The 14,530-nt window shown below is 41.9% G+C and overlaps 1 protein-coding gene across 5 annotated transcripts in view; it reads right to left on the bottom strand.

Moving 5' to 3' along the window:
* LOC122558236 (meckelin-like) overlaps positions 1-14,530 on the bottom strand; it is a 143,106-nt gene that overhangs the window by 81,744 nt on the left and 46,832 nt on the right. For all 5 annotated transcript variants that reach the window (XM_087995724.1, XM_087995723.1, XM_087995722.1 and 2 more), the window contains exons 9-12: positions 9,377-9,476; positions 5,796-5,873; positions 4,206-4,271; positions 1,910-2,054 (exon numbers count right to left, since the gene is read on the bottom strand). In XM_087995724.1, the coding sequence (XP_087851850.1) occupies positions 1,910-2,054; positions 4,206-4,271; positions 5,796-5,873; positions 9,377-9,476 (389 nt within the window). The remainder of the gene's footprint in view (positions 1-1,909; positions 2,055-4,205; positions 4,272-5,795; positions 5,874-9,376; positions 9,477-14,530) is intronic.

Here is a 14,530-nt window from a genome sequence, read left to right as displayed (position 1 = left end):
CTCTGGAATTCCCACTTCACCACAATCCCTCCCCCATCCTGGTATACAGTAACATGCCAGTCAATCTATTTTGGCATCATACATCAAGCACCTCCACACAGAGCTACTTTCATATGTTCCAAAATAACTCCACAGAGGCCGGTATCCCGTCACCAAGTCACCCTTTGTTCACACATGGAGAGTCCTTGACTCTGAACCAGTTCCTCTGAGCCAGCTCTCAGAGCAAACAGGATATCTGACACTCCTGTTTTTATCTGTCAGCCAGGGCTCCCTGGTTGGACCAGATTAACAGCCCCAATTGGGGAACTCACATTCTATGAGGTCCACCTGGCTGACCTCATTACAATCATGCCATTTTCCTAATGAGATGTACAGTTTACCTATTCAGTGGGCCCCTGACATGTCTAGAGGAGAAATAAGGTGTCTCTTGCAGCTGACCTTGTTCAGCAGGTTGCAATAGGAAATAATAGGAAATAAGGAAGAGTTCATATATACTCGTCCCTTCCTGAATCACTTATGTCTGCTGTACTGAGGACAGGTACAGGTACACAGAGGTTTGCCCCATCACCTACAGAATGTTTAAACTTGGAGACAAAGCACACAATGTGATCCATGGCGATAATCACCCTTTGGGTAATCATTAATTTCCTAGTAATGGACAGTGTTGTCACACAGTTCATGCTGAGTGTCCATTTAAGTCATGTGTTGTCTTTGAGGGAGTTTGCTATTGGTTCAGTGATGAGGTGCTCGTTCTTTACTGGTCTGGAACTTCAGACCCTGCTGGTCTTAGAATCATAGAGATGTACAGCATAGAAACAGACCCTTAGGTCCAACTCGTCCATGCTGACCAGATATCCTAAATTAATCTAGTCCTATTTGCCAGCACTTGGCCCATATCCCTCTAAACTCTTCCTGTTCATATATCCATCCAGATGCCTTTTAAATATTGTAATTGTACCAGCCTCCACCACTTCCTCTGGCAGCTCATTCCATGCACCGTACCACCCTCTGCATGAAAACGTTGCCCCTTAGGTCTCTTTTATATCTTTCCCCCTCACCGTAAACCTATGCCCTCTATTTCTGGACTCCCCCTCCCCAGCGAAAAGACCTGTTTACCCTCTCCATGCCCCTTATGATTTTATAAACCTCGCCTGCTGATTTGCTCCAGCAATTTGTTTTTATAGCAGGTGATACTTTCGACATTTAGTTCACTAAAACTCATTGTCCCCATAACACCATCCAAGAGAACAATGGGTTTTCTTGAACTATATGTTTAGACTATGAGTCGCTATAAAAAACAGAAAATGCTGAAGAAACTCAGCAGGACTGACAGGATCTCCAGCATGTTCTGTTTTTATTTCAGATTTCCAGCAAGGGCAGTGCTTTCCTTTGAGTTGAGTATTAGTTGCTACTGCCCAGAATGGTCTGATGAATGCATAGCTGTTGGCAGGCTTCATATGGTCCTTCCTGACTGAGATGACTCACCAAGAACTTTGTTAAATTACTTCCCAGGACATGGGTGTCACTGGCAACACCAGCATTTATTATCCATCCCTAGTTGCCCTTTAACTAAGTGGTTTGCTTGAACATTTCAGAGGGAGTTAAGAATTAACCACTTTATTGTGAGTCAGGAGTCACACATAGGCCAGGTAAGGATGGCAGATTTCCTTCCTTCATGGGCATGAGCCAACCAGATGGACTTTTACAACAATCAATGGTAGTTTCCTGCTCAGCATGATTTGAACCCATATCACTGAAGCCCTCTAAGCTGTTTGTTCAGTGATATTATAACTATGTCAGCATCACCCTCCTCAACTAATGTCATCCAGAAAGCAGCCAAATGCCTGAAAGTGGGTTCCTGGTACAAAGGTAAGAGGATATCAGGAAGTGATTAAGCACCATGACTTACGTATATCATTCCTGTCGAGATTCAGATTGCGAATAGGGATGGGCCAGACCTTTTGCAGTCCTTGACTATCATTGAACATGAGAAAGAGCTCGTAAAGGATGGGCTCTGGGAATCGACTGAGAAGATCTGAGATCCGAATCTTGCACTGCAACAAAATAGTAAGATTCACTTGCTCCCGAACGCTGTCTCCAAATCATACTTACATTGCACAAGAAGTCATTTCCATAGTTTGTCAGTTAGATTAGGCTTAGAACAAAAGCACTTCTGAAAACAATTGGCAACCTTTCTCATTGTTTGCTTGTTTGGATTAAACAGGCTCAAAGGCATTTACACAGCACAGTTCGACTATGAAAGGATACTGTGCTACTTTTAACGATTTAAATGTATGACACTGCCTGTAATGTATTTTGAGACTAGTCAGCTCATGTGCATGACCACCCATTCAAAGCGCCACAGTTTGAAAAACGTATCAGCACCATCGGCAGAGACAGTCACTGATACAGCAGCACACTGGATACCTCAAGGAATTCCAGGTTAAGTAAATGAAAAATATACATTTCAGGAGACTGAGGTCGGGACAAATCCCACGCTCCTTTCCCCATTTTCTACACCCACCTTTCCCCACCTGCACCCTCTACAACCCCCCACTCCCTCCAGCCCTAACCTGGAGAGATGGTTTACAATTGCAGGACCAGGAAGTCCAACTCAGTCTGTGTGTTGTTTACTTCATAAAATCCAAGGAATTTTTGCATCCAATCTATTTCATCTATCTCATTTCAAAACTCCAACACACTGGATTCAATAGTTCACTGACAGTGCCTATTGGCAATAGATAATGGGAGAATCCCTTTGTTTACAAATTATTAGGATATAATAAATACATTCTTTTATATATCCTACTCATTGAAGGCTGAACTGTAGTCAACACCATTATCCCCTCCAGACTTATTATTAAACTTAGGGATCTCGGACTAAGCCCCACTCTCAGCAACTGGATCCTCAGTTTCCTGACCCACAGACCACTTTCAGTGAAGATTGGGGACAATATTTCATCCTCACTAGCACTCAACCACTGGAGCACCCCCAGGGGTGCGTACTCAGCTTCCTACCATACTCACTGTATACCCATGACTGTGCCGCCAAATACCAGACTAATGCCATTTATAAGTTTGCTGATGACGCCACCATAGTCAGTCGAATCTCAGATGGTGAAACGGACTACAGAAGAGAGGTGGAAAACCTGGAAAAATGGTGCATTGAGAACAACCTAGCATTCAATGCCAGCAAAAACAAGGTACTCATTATTGACTTTCGGCGGGATGTTACTAATGCTGCCCTTCCCCCCACCCCCACACACACACATTAACAGCACAGAGGTGGAATGAGTAGAAACTGTCAAGCTCCTGGGAGTGGTCATCCACAACAAGCTTTCTTGGACTCTTCATGTGGACACACTGGTTACAAAGGCCCAACAACATCTCTTCTTCCTCAGGCAGCTGAGGAAATTTGGCATGATAGCGAATACCAATGGCAACTTTTATAGGTGCGCCATCGAGAGAATTCTGTCTGGATGTATCACAACCTGGTATGGCAACTGTACCATTCAAGATTGGAGACAGTTACAGAGAGTGGTGAACCCGGCCCGGACAATCACAAAAGCCAACCTCTCATCTATAGGGTGCATCTACCAGGCCCGCTGTCAAGGAAAGGCCGCCAGCATTCTCAAAGATCCATCCCACCCTGGCAATGTTTTTCTACAACCCCTACCCTCAGGGAGAAGGTACAGAAGCCTGAACACACACACCAGCCGGTTTCGTAACAGTTTCTATCCGACTGTTGTTAGAACACTGAATGGACTCACAAACTCTTAACATTCACTTGTACCTGTGTTTTTGTTTTTGCCACTGTTTACCTATTATTTACTTGTCTATGCTACTTAACTCTGTGATCTGCCTGTATGACAAAGCTTTTCACTGTGCCTCGGTACATGTGACAGTAAATTCAATTCAATTCAATATATTCCAGTCATGATTTAATAACATTTAAGCAATATTTAGATATTCACTTGCATTGCCATTGCCTCTAAGGCTATCGATCAAAAACTGGAAAATGGATTGAGCGTAGCCTGATTGGCATAGACTGAATGGGCTGAATGGTCTCTTTCTGTACTGTAAAGGTCCATGAGTCTATGAGATTTCACCCGGGAGAATAGGGAAGAGAAAATCCTCAAAACATTTCAACTTAGTTCAAACAAATAGTCAAACAGGGAAATCTGCCCACATTGATCTCTACTCACAGACTGGACATAGGAAGAGCCAAACTTGAAGGCAGCATCCAGCAGTATTTGAGTGTCAGGGCATAGCTATTAAGAATGACAAATATTAGTCAGATTGAAGTAATTATATGATTAAGTGAAAATTGCTGTATTTTATTCATTCTCAACTAAAGCTGTTTATCCATATTATCTCAACTATTTCTTTTCACAAGATCAATAGTGCAATGAACTCTAAAGTTTACTTTATGATGTATGCTATGCACAAGAACCAAAGCAAAAGAGTGCAGATGTTGGAAATCTGAAATTAAATGCTTAGCAGACTAGACAGTACATTTGGAAAGACAAATACAGCTAACATCTCAGGTCAATGATCTTTCCCAGACATTTGGGCACCAGCTTGCATTCCTTCATCACCACCAGGACTTCCATCACCCCGTTGCTACACAACTTCCCCATACTGATGCACCCTCTCACTTTCTCCTGGTTCTCCTGTCAAATCCCATCAGGGAGGTGCTTGGATCAAGAGCAGGGTAAGGACTATCCCCAAAACAAAATAGATAAAGTGGTTAAGATGGCATGTGGGATATTTGCCTTTATCAGCCGAGGGATAGCGTTTAAGAGCAGGCAGGTGATGCTGGAACTGTATAAAATGTTGGTTAGGCCACAACTATGTGCTGTTCTAGAATCCAGATTATAGGAAGGATGTGATAGCACCAGAGAGGGTGCAGAGGATGGTGTCTGGGCTGGAGAGTTTCAATTATAAAGAGAGATTGGACAGACTGGAGAGGTTTTCCTTGCAGCAGAAGAGTCTAAGGGGGAACTTGATTGCGATGTACAAAATTATGAGGGGCATAGGTAGATTGGAAGGGACGTTTCTCTTGCTGGAGGGATCAATGACCAGTGGTATAAATTTAAGGTAAGGGCAGGAGGTTCAGAGGGGAGGTGAGGAAAAAATAATTGTCTGGGTGTGGCCGGAATCTGGAACTCACTGCCTGTAAGGTTGGTGGAGACAAAAACCCTCATAACATTTTAGTATTTAGATGTACATCTGTGATGCCAAGGTACACAAGGTAACGAGCTGAGTGCAGGAAAATGGGATGAGAATAGATTAGATTCCCTACAGTATGGAAACAGGCCCTTCGCCCCAACAAGTCCACACTGACCCTTGAAGAATAACCCACCCAGACCCATTCCCCTACCCTATATTTACCCCTGACTAATGCACCGAACACTATGGGCAATTTAGCATGGCCAATTTAACTGGCCTGCACATCTTTGAACTGTGGGAGGAAACCAGAGCACCCAGAGGAAATCCACGCAGACACGGGGAGAATGTGCAAATTCCACACAGACATTCGCCCGAGGCAGGAATCAAACCTGGGTCCCTGGTGCTGTGAGGTAGCAGTGCTAACCACTGAGCCACTGTGCTGCCCCATAATTAGGTGGTTTTTGAATGGCACGGACTTGATGGACCGAAGGGCCTTTTTTCATACTGTAGACCTCTGTAACTCAATGGTTCTAACTGATGCACTGGGGCTTTCACACCCAACACTTTTAAACCATTTACATTGTCACGTAAGCAAAACCAGAGAGACATAAGATACATCTCACCTGTAAAGTGCCCCCTCTGACATCTTCCCAGCCCAGAAAATTCCCACGAGCATCATATTTCACAACTTTCAAGGCAATCTGTTGACAAACAAAATGTAAAAGGGGCACTGCCAAGGTTGCTGAGCAAGTTCACAAAGATACAGAATTTGTGTATTGCTGAAATGAAAGTGACTTGATGTTGGAACTTTCCATTTTGCACTCATCACGACAGACACAAGAATGCCAAATTTCAAGGCTAACAACAGCTTATACTGCAAGTGAAAGGGTTATGATTAGTTGGCAAAGCGACTCTGACCAATAAGCCCCTTTACTCACATGAGGCAAGGTAGCGTAATACGTGAGAGGAAAGGGCAGCCTGAGTTATACCTCAACTGACAGAAATAAGGCCCAATGGGAAATGGAATGGTTGACAAGGAAACTAGAAGCCAATAAATTTCACAAATTTCAACTCAACTACCCATTAAATGGATTGAGGAATGGTTGCTCCCATTGGGATGACTATGGTGTAAGGAACTAACCTCACAATTCAGCTGACATTACAATCCATGAGATTAATGAGAGAGCTTGATAATGGTTAGCAAAACCCAGAGGTTGCATTATACTCTTGAAATCAGTCCAGGACATCTGGCTTTTACACAGTTAATTTTACAGCTTAGCTTTTAATCCAATTCAACAGGTGATTTTAGACTGCAAGCAGTTATTGGTGCAAATATGGAGAATTGCTATGCGTTGATTTAAACCAAAAGCTCATGACATTGGTATTGCCAAATTATTGAGAAAACATTTGCAACTAACTCTGGAGGCAGTAAGGTCAGTGTAACTGACCAGGGGGCTAATTTCGCTCTCATATCTGTCAGTCGTTTATTGACTTGCTTTTGATGATCATTAAGAAAGACGATGCTTTTACATGGTGCCCATTTCTGACTTCAGGACATCCCAAAATGCTTTCCTGCCAAAGCAGACTTGGGCCACAAACTGTTGTGCAATTTGTAACACTTTTGCCTCTGGTCACTAAAATGCTGGGTTCAAGTGCCTATACAAAGGGTTTATGCCCGAAACATCGCTCTCCTGCTCTTCGAATGCTGCCTGACCTGCTGTGCTTTTCCAGCGCCACTATTTTCAGCTCTGATCTCCAGCATCTGCAGTCCTCACTTTCTCCTCAAATATATAATAAATCATGACTGACTGCAATACTGCGGGGATACTGCACTTCTGGTGATGCCAGCTTTAAGGTGCAATGTTAACCTGAGATCCCAATTGGCTGTCCAGGACGATGTAAAAAAAATTCCATAGCACCATTTTGAAGAAAAAGAGAGGAGTAATTCCTGGTGTCCTAGGCAATATCAATCCTTCTACCAAAATTCCCAAAAAAGCAGATTATTTGGTCATGACCACTTTGATGACCATTCACACAAAAAAGTGTTGATAGAATATAGACGTTAGTTTGTGAGGCTGATATAACTAAAGTCAAAGGTACTTTTAAAATGCAGCAAACATGCTAGTCAATCTATATACAGCAATGAATTTTGAGACTTGATCACATGTTTTATGAATAAGTACTGGCCAGCACACCAAGGAGAACTTGTGTAGCTCCTGACTAGCATCCATTTGGCTTGCTATAGTCACCTGCGAATGCAGTACCTCATCTGAAAACAGCACCTCCAGCAGAGCAGCGCTCTTGTAGTACTGCACTGATGTGGTGGCTGGGAGTGAAACTTGAACCTACAATTGTCTAACTCCCAAGCAGGAATGGTACTGCTGAGCCATAATGCAATTACACTATGCCAACTTTCTTATCCACTTGTCAAACATCTAAGAACAATCAAAATGAGCATTTCCCCAACACCGAAAGCAAGATTTAAATGTTCTAGCTACTCACATTTGGGAAAGTATACTAAAAACCATATTATTGAGAAGGAGTTATATTTATTACTGATAGTATGTTCTTTGACTCAGTTTGTGGTGGCTAACAGCTTAGACTTGAAGGAACTTATGAAAGAGGAGAGGGAGTAGACCATTTGGCCCATCAAGCTTGCTCTGCTATTTGACAGAGATCATGGTTGGTTATTTCATAATATGGTCTTCCCTCCCTATCCGTTGATTCCCACATCATACTCCCAGCAACAGGAACAGGAATATTTAGCGGTCCAATTTCACCTCATCCAAAAAATATTGATTTATTAAATCTTTTGGTGCTACATTGAATTCTCATAGACTACATTCTTATTGAACTGTTGATGCCATCAGAAAGTTACGGAAAAGACAAGTGCTCTGGTTTTGCTGGAGTTGAGAATCAACAATGGTTGTGTGTACTTAGAGACAGAAAACATTTGCTGTTTGAAGCATTAGCAAGGACAACAGGGCAGTTTGAATCTTGCTGGACAATGGGATAAGATATCTCCAACGACCAAGGTAAAAATAATGATTGATAAATAAGTGCAGAGGCTGAGGGGGTGGGGCAAGGTGAATTAAAATGTGTGAATTCAAGATCCAAGAAAAAGATTGTGTTTTTATAAAAAATGACAGAAAGGCAGTAAGAACAAAAAAGTAAAATTTGATATATGTTAAAATTAGCAATAACAAATCAAAAACTGGGGTAATGTGCTGCACATTTCACTGTCATTATGTTAAAATGGTACTTACACAATTAAATATTAGACAACTATCTGTTTAATGAGTGACTGAAATGCAAAAGCAACAACCACATGATTGAGGTAGAGAATGAGCTGCTGACATCCCAAGGGTAAAGGGGTAGCATAGTACTCAGTGGTTAGCACTATGGCCTCACAGTACCAGGGACCTGGGTTTGATTCCAGACTTGGGTGACTGTCTGTGTAGAGTTTGCACATTCTTCCTGCGTCTGTGTGGGTTGCCTCCCATAGTCCACAGATGTGCAGGTTAGGGTGGATTGGCCATGGGAAATGCGGGGTGATAAGGTAAAATGCTCTTCAGAGGGTCTGTGTGGACTTTGTGGGCTGAATGTCCTGCGTCCACAGTGCAGAGATTCCACAATTAAATGTGGAGGAGTTGATACCATGCAACAACCTATGGCAATTCCAAGGCATCTGCTCTTTACCACATGTTACTGACTGATTGGCACATTGATAACAGCAACATTGTTTAGATGCCTTTACTCTTTCCTTTTGAGTTCCAGGGTGTTGTTCACATAACCTTTAACCTGCATCGGTATTAAAGGATAAGGACAGCAGGTTGTCAGGATTGGGAAAAGGTATGTCAACAACGAATGAGGTTAAGGGGTCTGATGGACAGCTGTGGAAGTTACTATATAAATGCAATTCTTGTTTTTCTAATAATCCTTGGGACACCTCAAAATGCTTCAAATGATTTTTTGTCATGGAGCCACCGTAGACATAAATGCAGCTACTAAAATGCAGATTTTTCACTAACTGGCCTGACACCTCCATTAGCAATCCCTGATAACAAGCTACTGTACATGTCATACATTTACTGTCATCAATTGGATATTGCTGCCTTCTGGATACCACTCAACTACCAGTTAGATTAACCAGGAGGAGGCTAACTCTGCCCCTGTCACTATATGGACATCACCATGCACTTGCCTTTGAATCCTTTGTGAAAGAGAGTCCCTGAGGAGCCATTTGCCATAGAGATGCTGCTATATTCGTGTCCACATAAAAGAGTTTCGGTAGGAACTCAGTACTGCAATGGAAAGGGAAGAATTAAAATGAACACAGATCAGCCATCCCAAAAACTAATGAACAATTCAGTAACCTTTCTACTGTTTGTCAATAAGCACCATCATTACAAGGTAACAATCACAAGCTCAGAAATATTATTTTCCAACACGTGACACCAATTAATCTTAAAACATATTTCTTCATGTGATGTGAGCAGCGATGGCTGGGACACCATTTAATTTACATCCCTAGATGTCCTTGAACTGAATGACTTGCTTCAGGAAAAATTTAAGAGTTAACTACATTGTTGTGGAGACATATATAGGCCAGATCAAGTAAGGATGGCAGATTTCCTTCTATAAAGGACATTGCTGAACTGGATGAGTTTTTATGATTACGTGATCACCATTAGCTTAGCTTCTAAAAACTCAAATTCAAATTTCACTATCCACTATGGCGACTTCAAACCCATGTCCCCACAACATTAGTCTTAGTCTTAGATTATTAATTCAGTGACATTACCACCCAGACAACCGTCTCTCTTTGAACCTAACGCCAAGAATTCTTCAAAGAACTTTGCCATCAATTGCCCAGTGAACTCGTAAAACACAACTCGAACTCTTTGCCAAGAAATACCTTTTCTGTTACAAGAATACTTGTCAGTATATTGTTAATTCAAGGTTAGAGGGTAAATTCATTCCTCCACTCCAAGTTTAAAAGAATATACAATTTGCCTTTATGCAGTGTTTGCACAACTGTGCAACCATAAGCCACAGCCTACATGTATCTCTGCTTCAGGGAGAAACAAGTGATGATGGATTAAGGGGCACCACTGTAAATCAAGGGGTAGATGGCAATGTAAGAGTTGCTTTTACTGACAAGAAATCCACAGGTTGACACTAAACTCTGGGAAATGTGGATTGAAATTGCACCACAACTGCTGTAGATAAAGGTGAATCGCAGGTGCCTTTTCACTAAGGAAGGGGATTCAAGACCAGGGGGCATATTTTTAAGGCAGGAGGCAAAAGATTTTAAAAAAAAACTTGAGGGACAATTTTTTTAACACAGAGAGTGCCTTATGTCTGGAATGAACGTTTAGAGGAAGTGGTGGATGTGGGTACAGTTACAACTTTTAAAAGATATTTAGATAAGCATGTGAACAATAAATGCTTGGAGGGATATGGGTCACATGCAGGCAGGTGGGGCTTGGTTAGTTGGGATTATGGTTGGACCGAAGGGTCTGTTTCTGTGTTGTTTAACTCTATGACTATGACTCTAATAAAAATCTGGCTTACAAAGCTGGTCTCAGAGTTAGGGACCACAGTGTTCTGTCATTAACAGTGATTACAGGTCATCAATTGTTGTAAAATCTCATTTAACTCTTTAATGCCCTTTAGGGAAGGAAATGTGCCACAGCAAGATGGTTAACTCTTCACTGCCCTCCTCGATGGCCAAGCAAACCACTTAGTTCATGGACAATTGGGGATGGGCAATAAATGCTGGCCTTTCTAATCCAACCATAATCCCAACTAACCCAGTCCCACCTGCCTGCGTGTGACCCATAGCCCCCCAAGCATTTATTATTCATGTACCCATCCAAATGTCTTTTAAATGTTGTAACTGTACCCACATCTACCATTTCCTCAGGAAGTTCATTCCACACACAAACCACTCTCTGTTTAAAAAGAAAACTGCCCCTCAAGTGATTCTCATGCAAGAAAGAGAAGCATGACCAATGAGAAACTCCCCCAAGCAAGTTGGAAGGATTCGCAAGTTGACTGTCAAGCTGCTTGACTACATCATGAATGTTCTATCCACAGCCCCCAAACCCTAGAGTGGAACTTGAGCCTCTGATCCACGGGCAGGACTGCCATGTACTGAATCTAATCAGCTTCAAAGCCAATAAAGTACAGGTGAAGTGTACTCAGTGTTAAGGCAGTGATGTGTCCTTGTCTCAGAATGGAACAAATTAGTTTAGATGGCTGTACCAACTTGGTGAGCTAGCAGAAACATCTAACAAGTAAAACTCATAAGCTAGACCCATTAAGCCTGGTATGGTATTAAATGGCTGCTGTTAAACTGACTGACTGCTTTCTTTTTTTTCTTATTAAGCACAGAATTCCATGAGAAACTCGACTGAAGAAATTTTGTTTATATTCAGTTTGAATTAAATTCAATTATACATAAATTACACGTCCTAAAATTATAACAATGATTTCATTTCTATTGCACTTTTAAGTGCACCATAGTTCTTCACAGGAGGCACTGGCTCAAAAAGAAAAACATTAAGTTAGTTGGTCAAAAGCATCATTAAGGAGAGTCTTAAAGGACAATGAGAGGCTGAAAAAGAGGTTTAGGAATTATAAAGCTTATGCGCTAGAATACAGGACACAGGCACAAAAGGTTGTACACGAGGGCATCATTGAAGGAATGCAGGGATCAGTGAAGGTTGTATGGCTAGAGATTATTAAGAGTTAGGGTGGGACCAGACCATGGAGGGACCTGAACAGAATAATGAGAACATTAGATTAGAATTTCTATCTTCAATAGGCAGTGCTGTATCAAAGGAGCATTCAAATAAGAGTAGGCCATTCAGAACATCATCCTGATACACCCTTCAACTACATCACAGTTGATCTATGTCAATCCCATCTTGCTGCATTATCTCCTTATGTGATATCCAGAAAACTAGTGGTCATTAATTAAGCACTCTGGAATTGGGAATTCCAATGATTCACCACCCAATCAGTGAAGAAATTCCTCTCATTTCAATCCTTAATAGTCTGCCCGTTATTCTGAGACTGCGTTCACTGGTTCCAGATCCCCCAGTCAGGGGAACCATCCTTTCTGCTTCTACCATATTGATCCCTGTCAAAGGTTTACATGTTGCAATGAGATCATCTCTCATTTTTCTAAATTTAGTGGGTAAAAGGCCAAGAATCCTAGAAGACAATGCTGTTGTCCCAAGGGTCAATCAGCCATGAAGATGCTTGAGATTGTATGCAGACTAGACATGTTTACAATTATTATTCCTCAATTGACTAGTTACTGAGTGCAGCCGATTGTGCAGCTGCACTCATCCAGAACTTTCCATTAGAACCACAACCTAATTACAACATTCCTTTCTGTGCTCTCATCAAGAACGGAAGAGTCACAGACTTTGCTGATGAAGTATATTTTTGATACCGACTCACACAAACAGGGTGGCACCTGGTTTTGAGTCCTGGACAGTGTTGACTCAGTTGATCGTATCTGGTGAGAATGTGAAAGCATTGCAATCAGTTAAGGTTCAGGGACAAGAAGAAACAAGTGTAGTTGCTCATTCCGGTCAGGAGCCTGTAGCTCAGAAAAGCTGTAACCTGTTCTCATGCCACTTCCAATGAAGTAGAAAAACACTTGGCAGCACAGTGGCATGGTGCCAAGTGCAATAAAAAGCCATTATCTTGCAACATGGACTATTTACAATTCATATACTTTGTAGGAAGTGAGGTTACGGGACAGGGTGGGGCGGGGGTGGGGGGCATGGTGGTAATGTTACTGAACTAGTAACCTAGAGTTTCAAGCTAATGGTCTAAGGTTCAAATCTTGTAATGGCAGATGGTAACATTTGAACTGGGGCAGGCAATCTGGAATTTTTAAAGGAAAAAAGCTATTACAATGGCAACTACGTAGCCATTGACATTAAAACCCATCTGGTTCACTAATGTCCTTTAGGAAGGGAAATCTGCCAGCCTTACTTAGTCTGGCCAACATATGACTCCAGACCCACAGCAATGTGGTTGACTCTGGACAATAAATGTGGGCCAAGCCAGTGATACCTGCATCCTATGAACAAATAACCAGCTGAAACAATGACACAAGGGTGAGCATATTTACCTTTTTATTCTGCTCTGTAATTTACCACTGAGATAACAGAACGTATCATAATTCCAAAGGTTTGTTGATGGCAGTCTCTCACCAAAGACTTTCTTTTCCCTCCAGCTGAGCAGCAACAAATCCACAGCGAGATTTTGCTAAGGTCAAACAGATGGCATTGTACCATCTGCATGTTATACAGCTTTCTTACTCAGGAGAGGTGTATGTAAAGATCAACTGGTTTGAAATCAGTGTGAAATTGTGCCCTGCACACTGAAGTCTCAGTCATTAATACTGGTCTCTCTCTCTATTGAGAGAGCAGACTTATGGTTTGGTTGGACTATAGTGAGTTTCCCTTAACCTTTAATAGCCATCGTGAAAAGTTGAAATCCTGTTCACAACCGCTGGGGGAATTCATTATATACCATCCTCCAGTTTGAAGAATAACTGATGGCCACTACTCTCTGTTTTCTGTCACTCAGCCAATCTAATGCTACAGCCTCTTTTATACCAAGGATTTCACCTTTGCTGACAAGGCAGTTAGGTGATACTTTATCAAGTGCCTTTTGAAAGGCTATATACATCACATCGGTCATCTTACTCTCGTCAATTCCTTCTGCAATTTAATCAAAAAACTTCATCAAGTTAATTGACGTGAGTTTCCATTACCAAATATGTTCTGGTTTTAATAAGTTGATTCGAATTTTTTTAAGGGAAGATCAATCTTTTCCCCAAATCTTCACTTCTAAAATCTCCTTTCGCAGCACTCGCCCCTGACCACTGTTAAACTGACTGCCCTGTCATTGCTAAAGTCAGAAATCATACGACATCAGGTTATGGACCAACAGGTTTATTAGCAATCACAAACTTTCGGAGCACTGCTCCTTTGTCAAAAGAAGTGGCGACAGATACCTAGTGCTTCCCTCCACTTCCTCTGATGAAGGAGCTGCACTCTGAAAGCTTGTGATTTCAAATAAACCTGTTGGACTATAACCCGGTGTTGTGTGACTTCTAACGTTGTCCACCCCAATCCAACATGGCATCTCCACATCACGGCTACCATTGAACTGAAGTTGCTAAGTTTGTCCTTATTCCCTATATTGAACAGAGGTGTAACATTTACAAGTCTCCAATTCTCTGGCAATACCAGTGCCTGCTCTATCTCCAACTACACTTCCCTCAGTTCCCTGATCTGAGGGTCACCAGACCTTAAAAGTTCAT

Source organism: Chiloscyllium plagiosum, unplaced genomic scaffold (genome assembly GCF_037043375.1).
Source record: "Chiloscyllium plagiosum isolate Xiang-an unplaced genomic scaffold, Cpla_swu_hap1 HiC_scaffold_17, whole genome shotgun sequence".
NCBI classification, from domain to species: domain Eukaryota; kingdom Metazoa; phylum Chordata; class Chondrichthyes; order Orectolobiformes; family Hemiscylliidae; genus Chiloscyllium; species Chiloscyllium plagiosum.
Note: the sequence above shows the minus strand (reverse complement) of the source record. Positions and strands in the feature narration are given on the sequence as shown.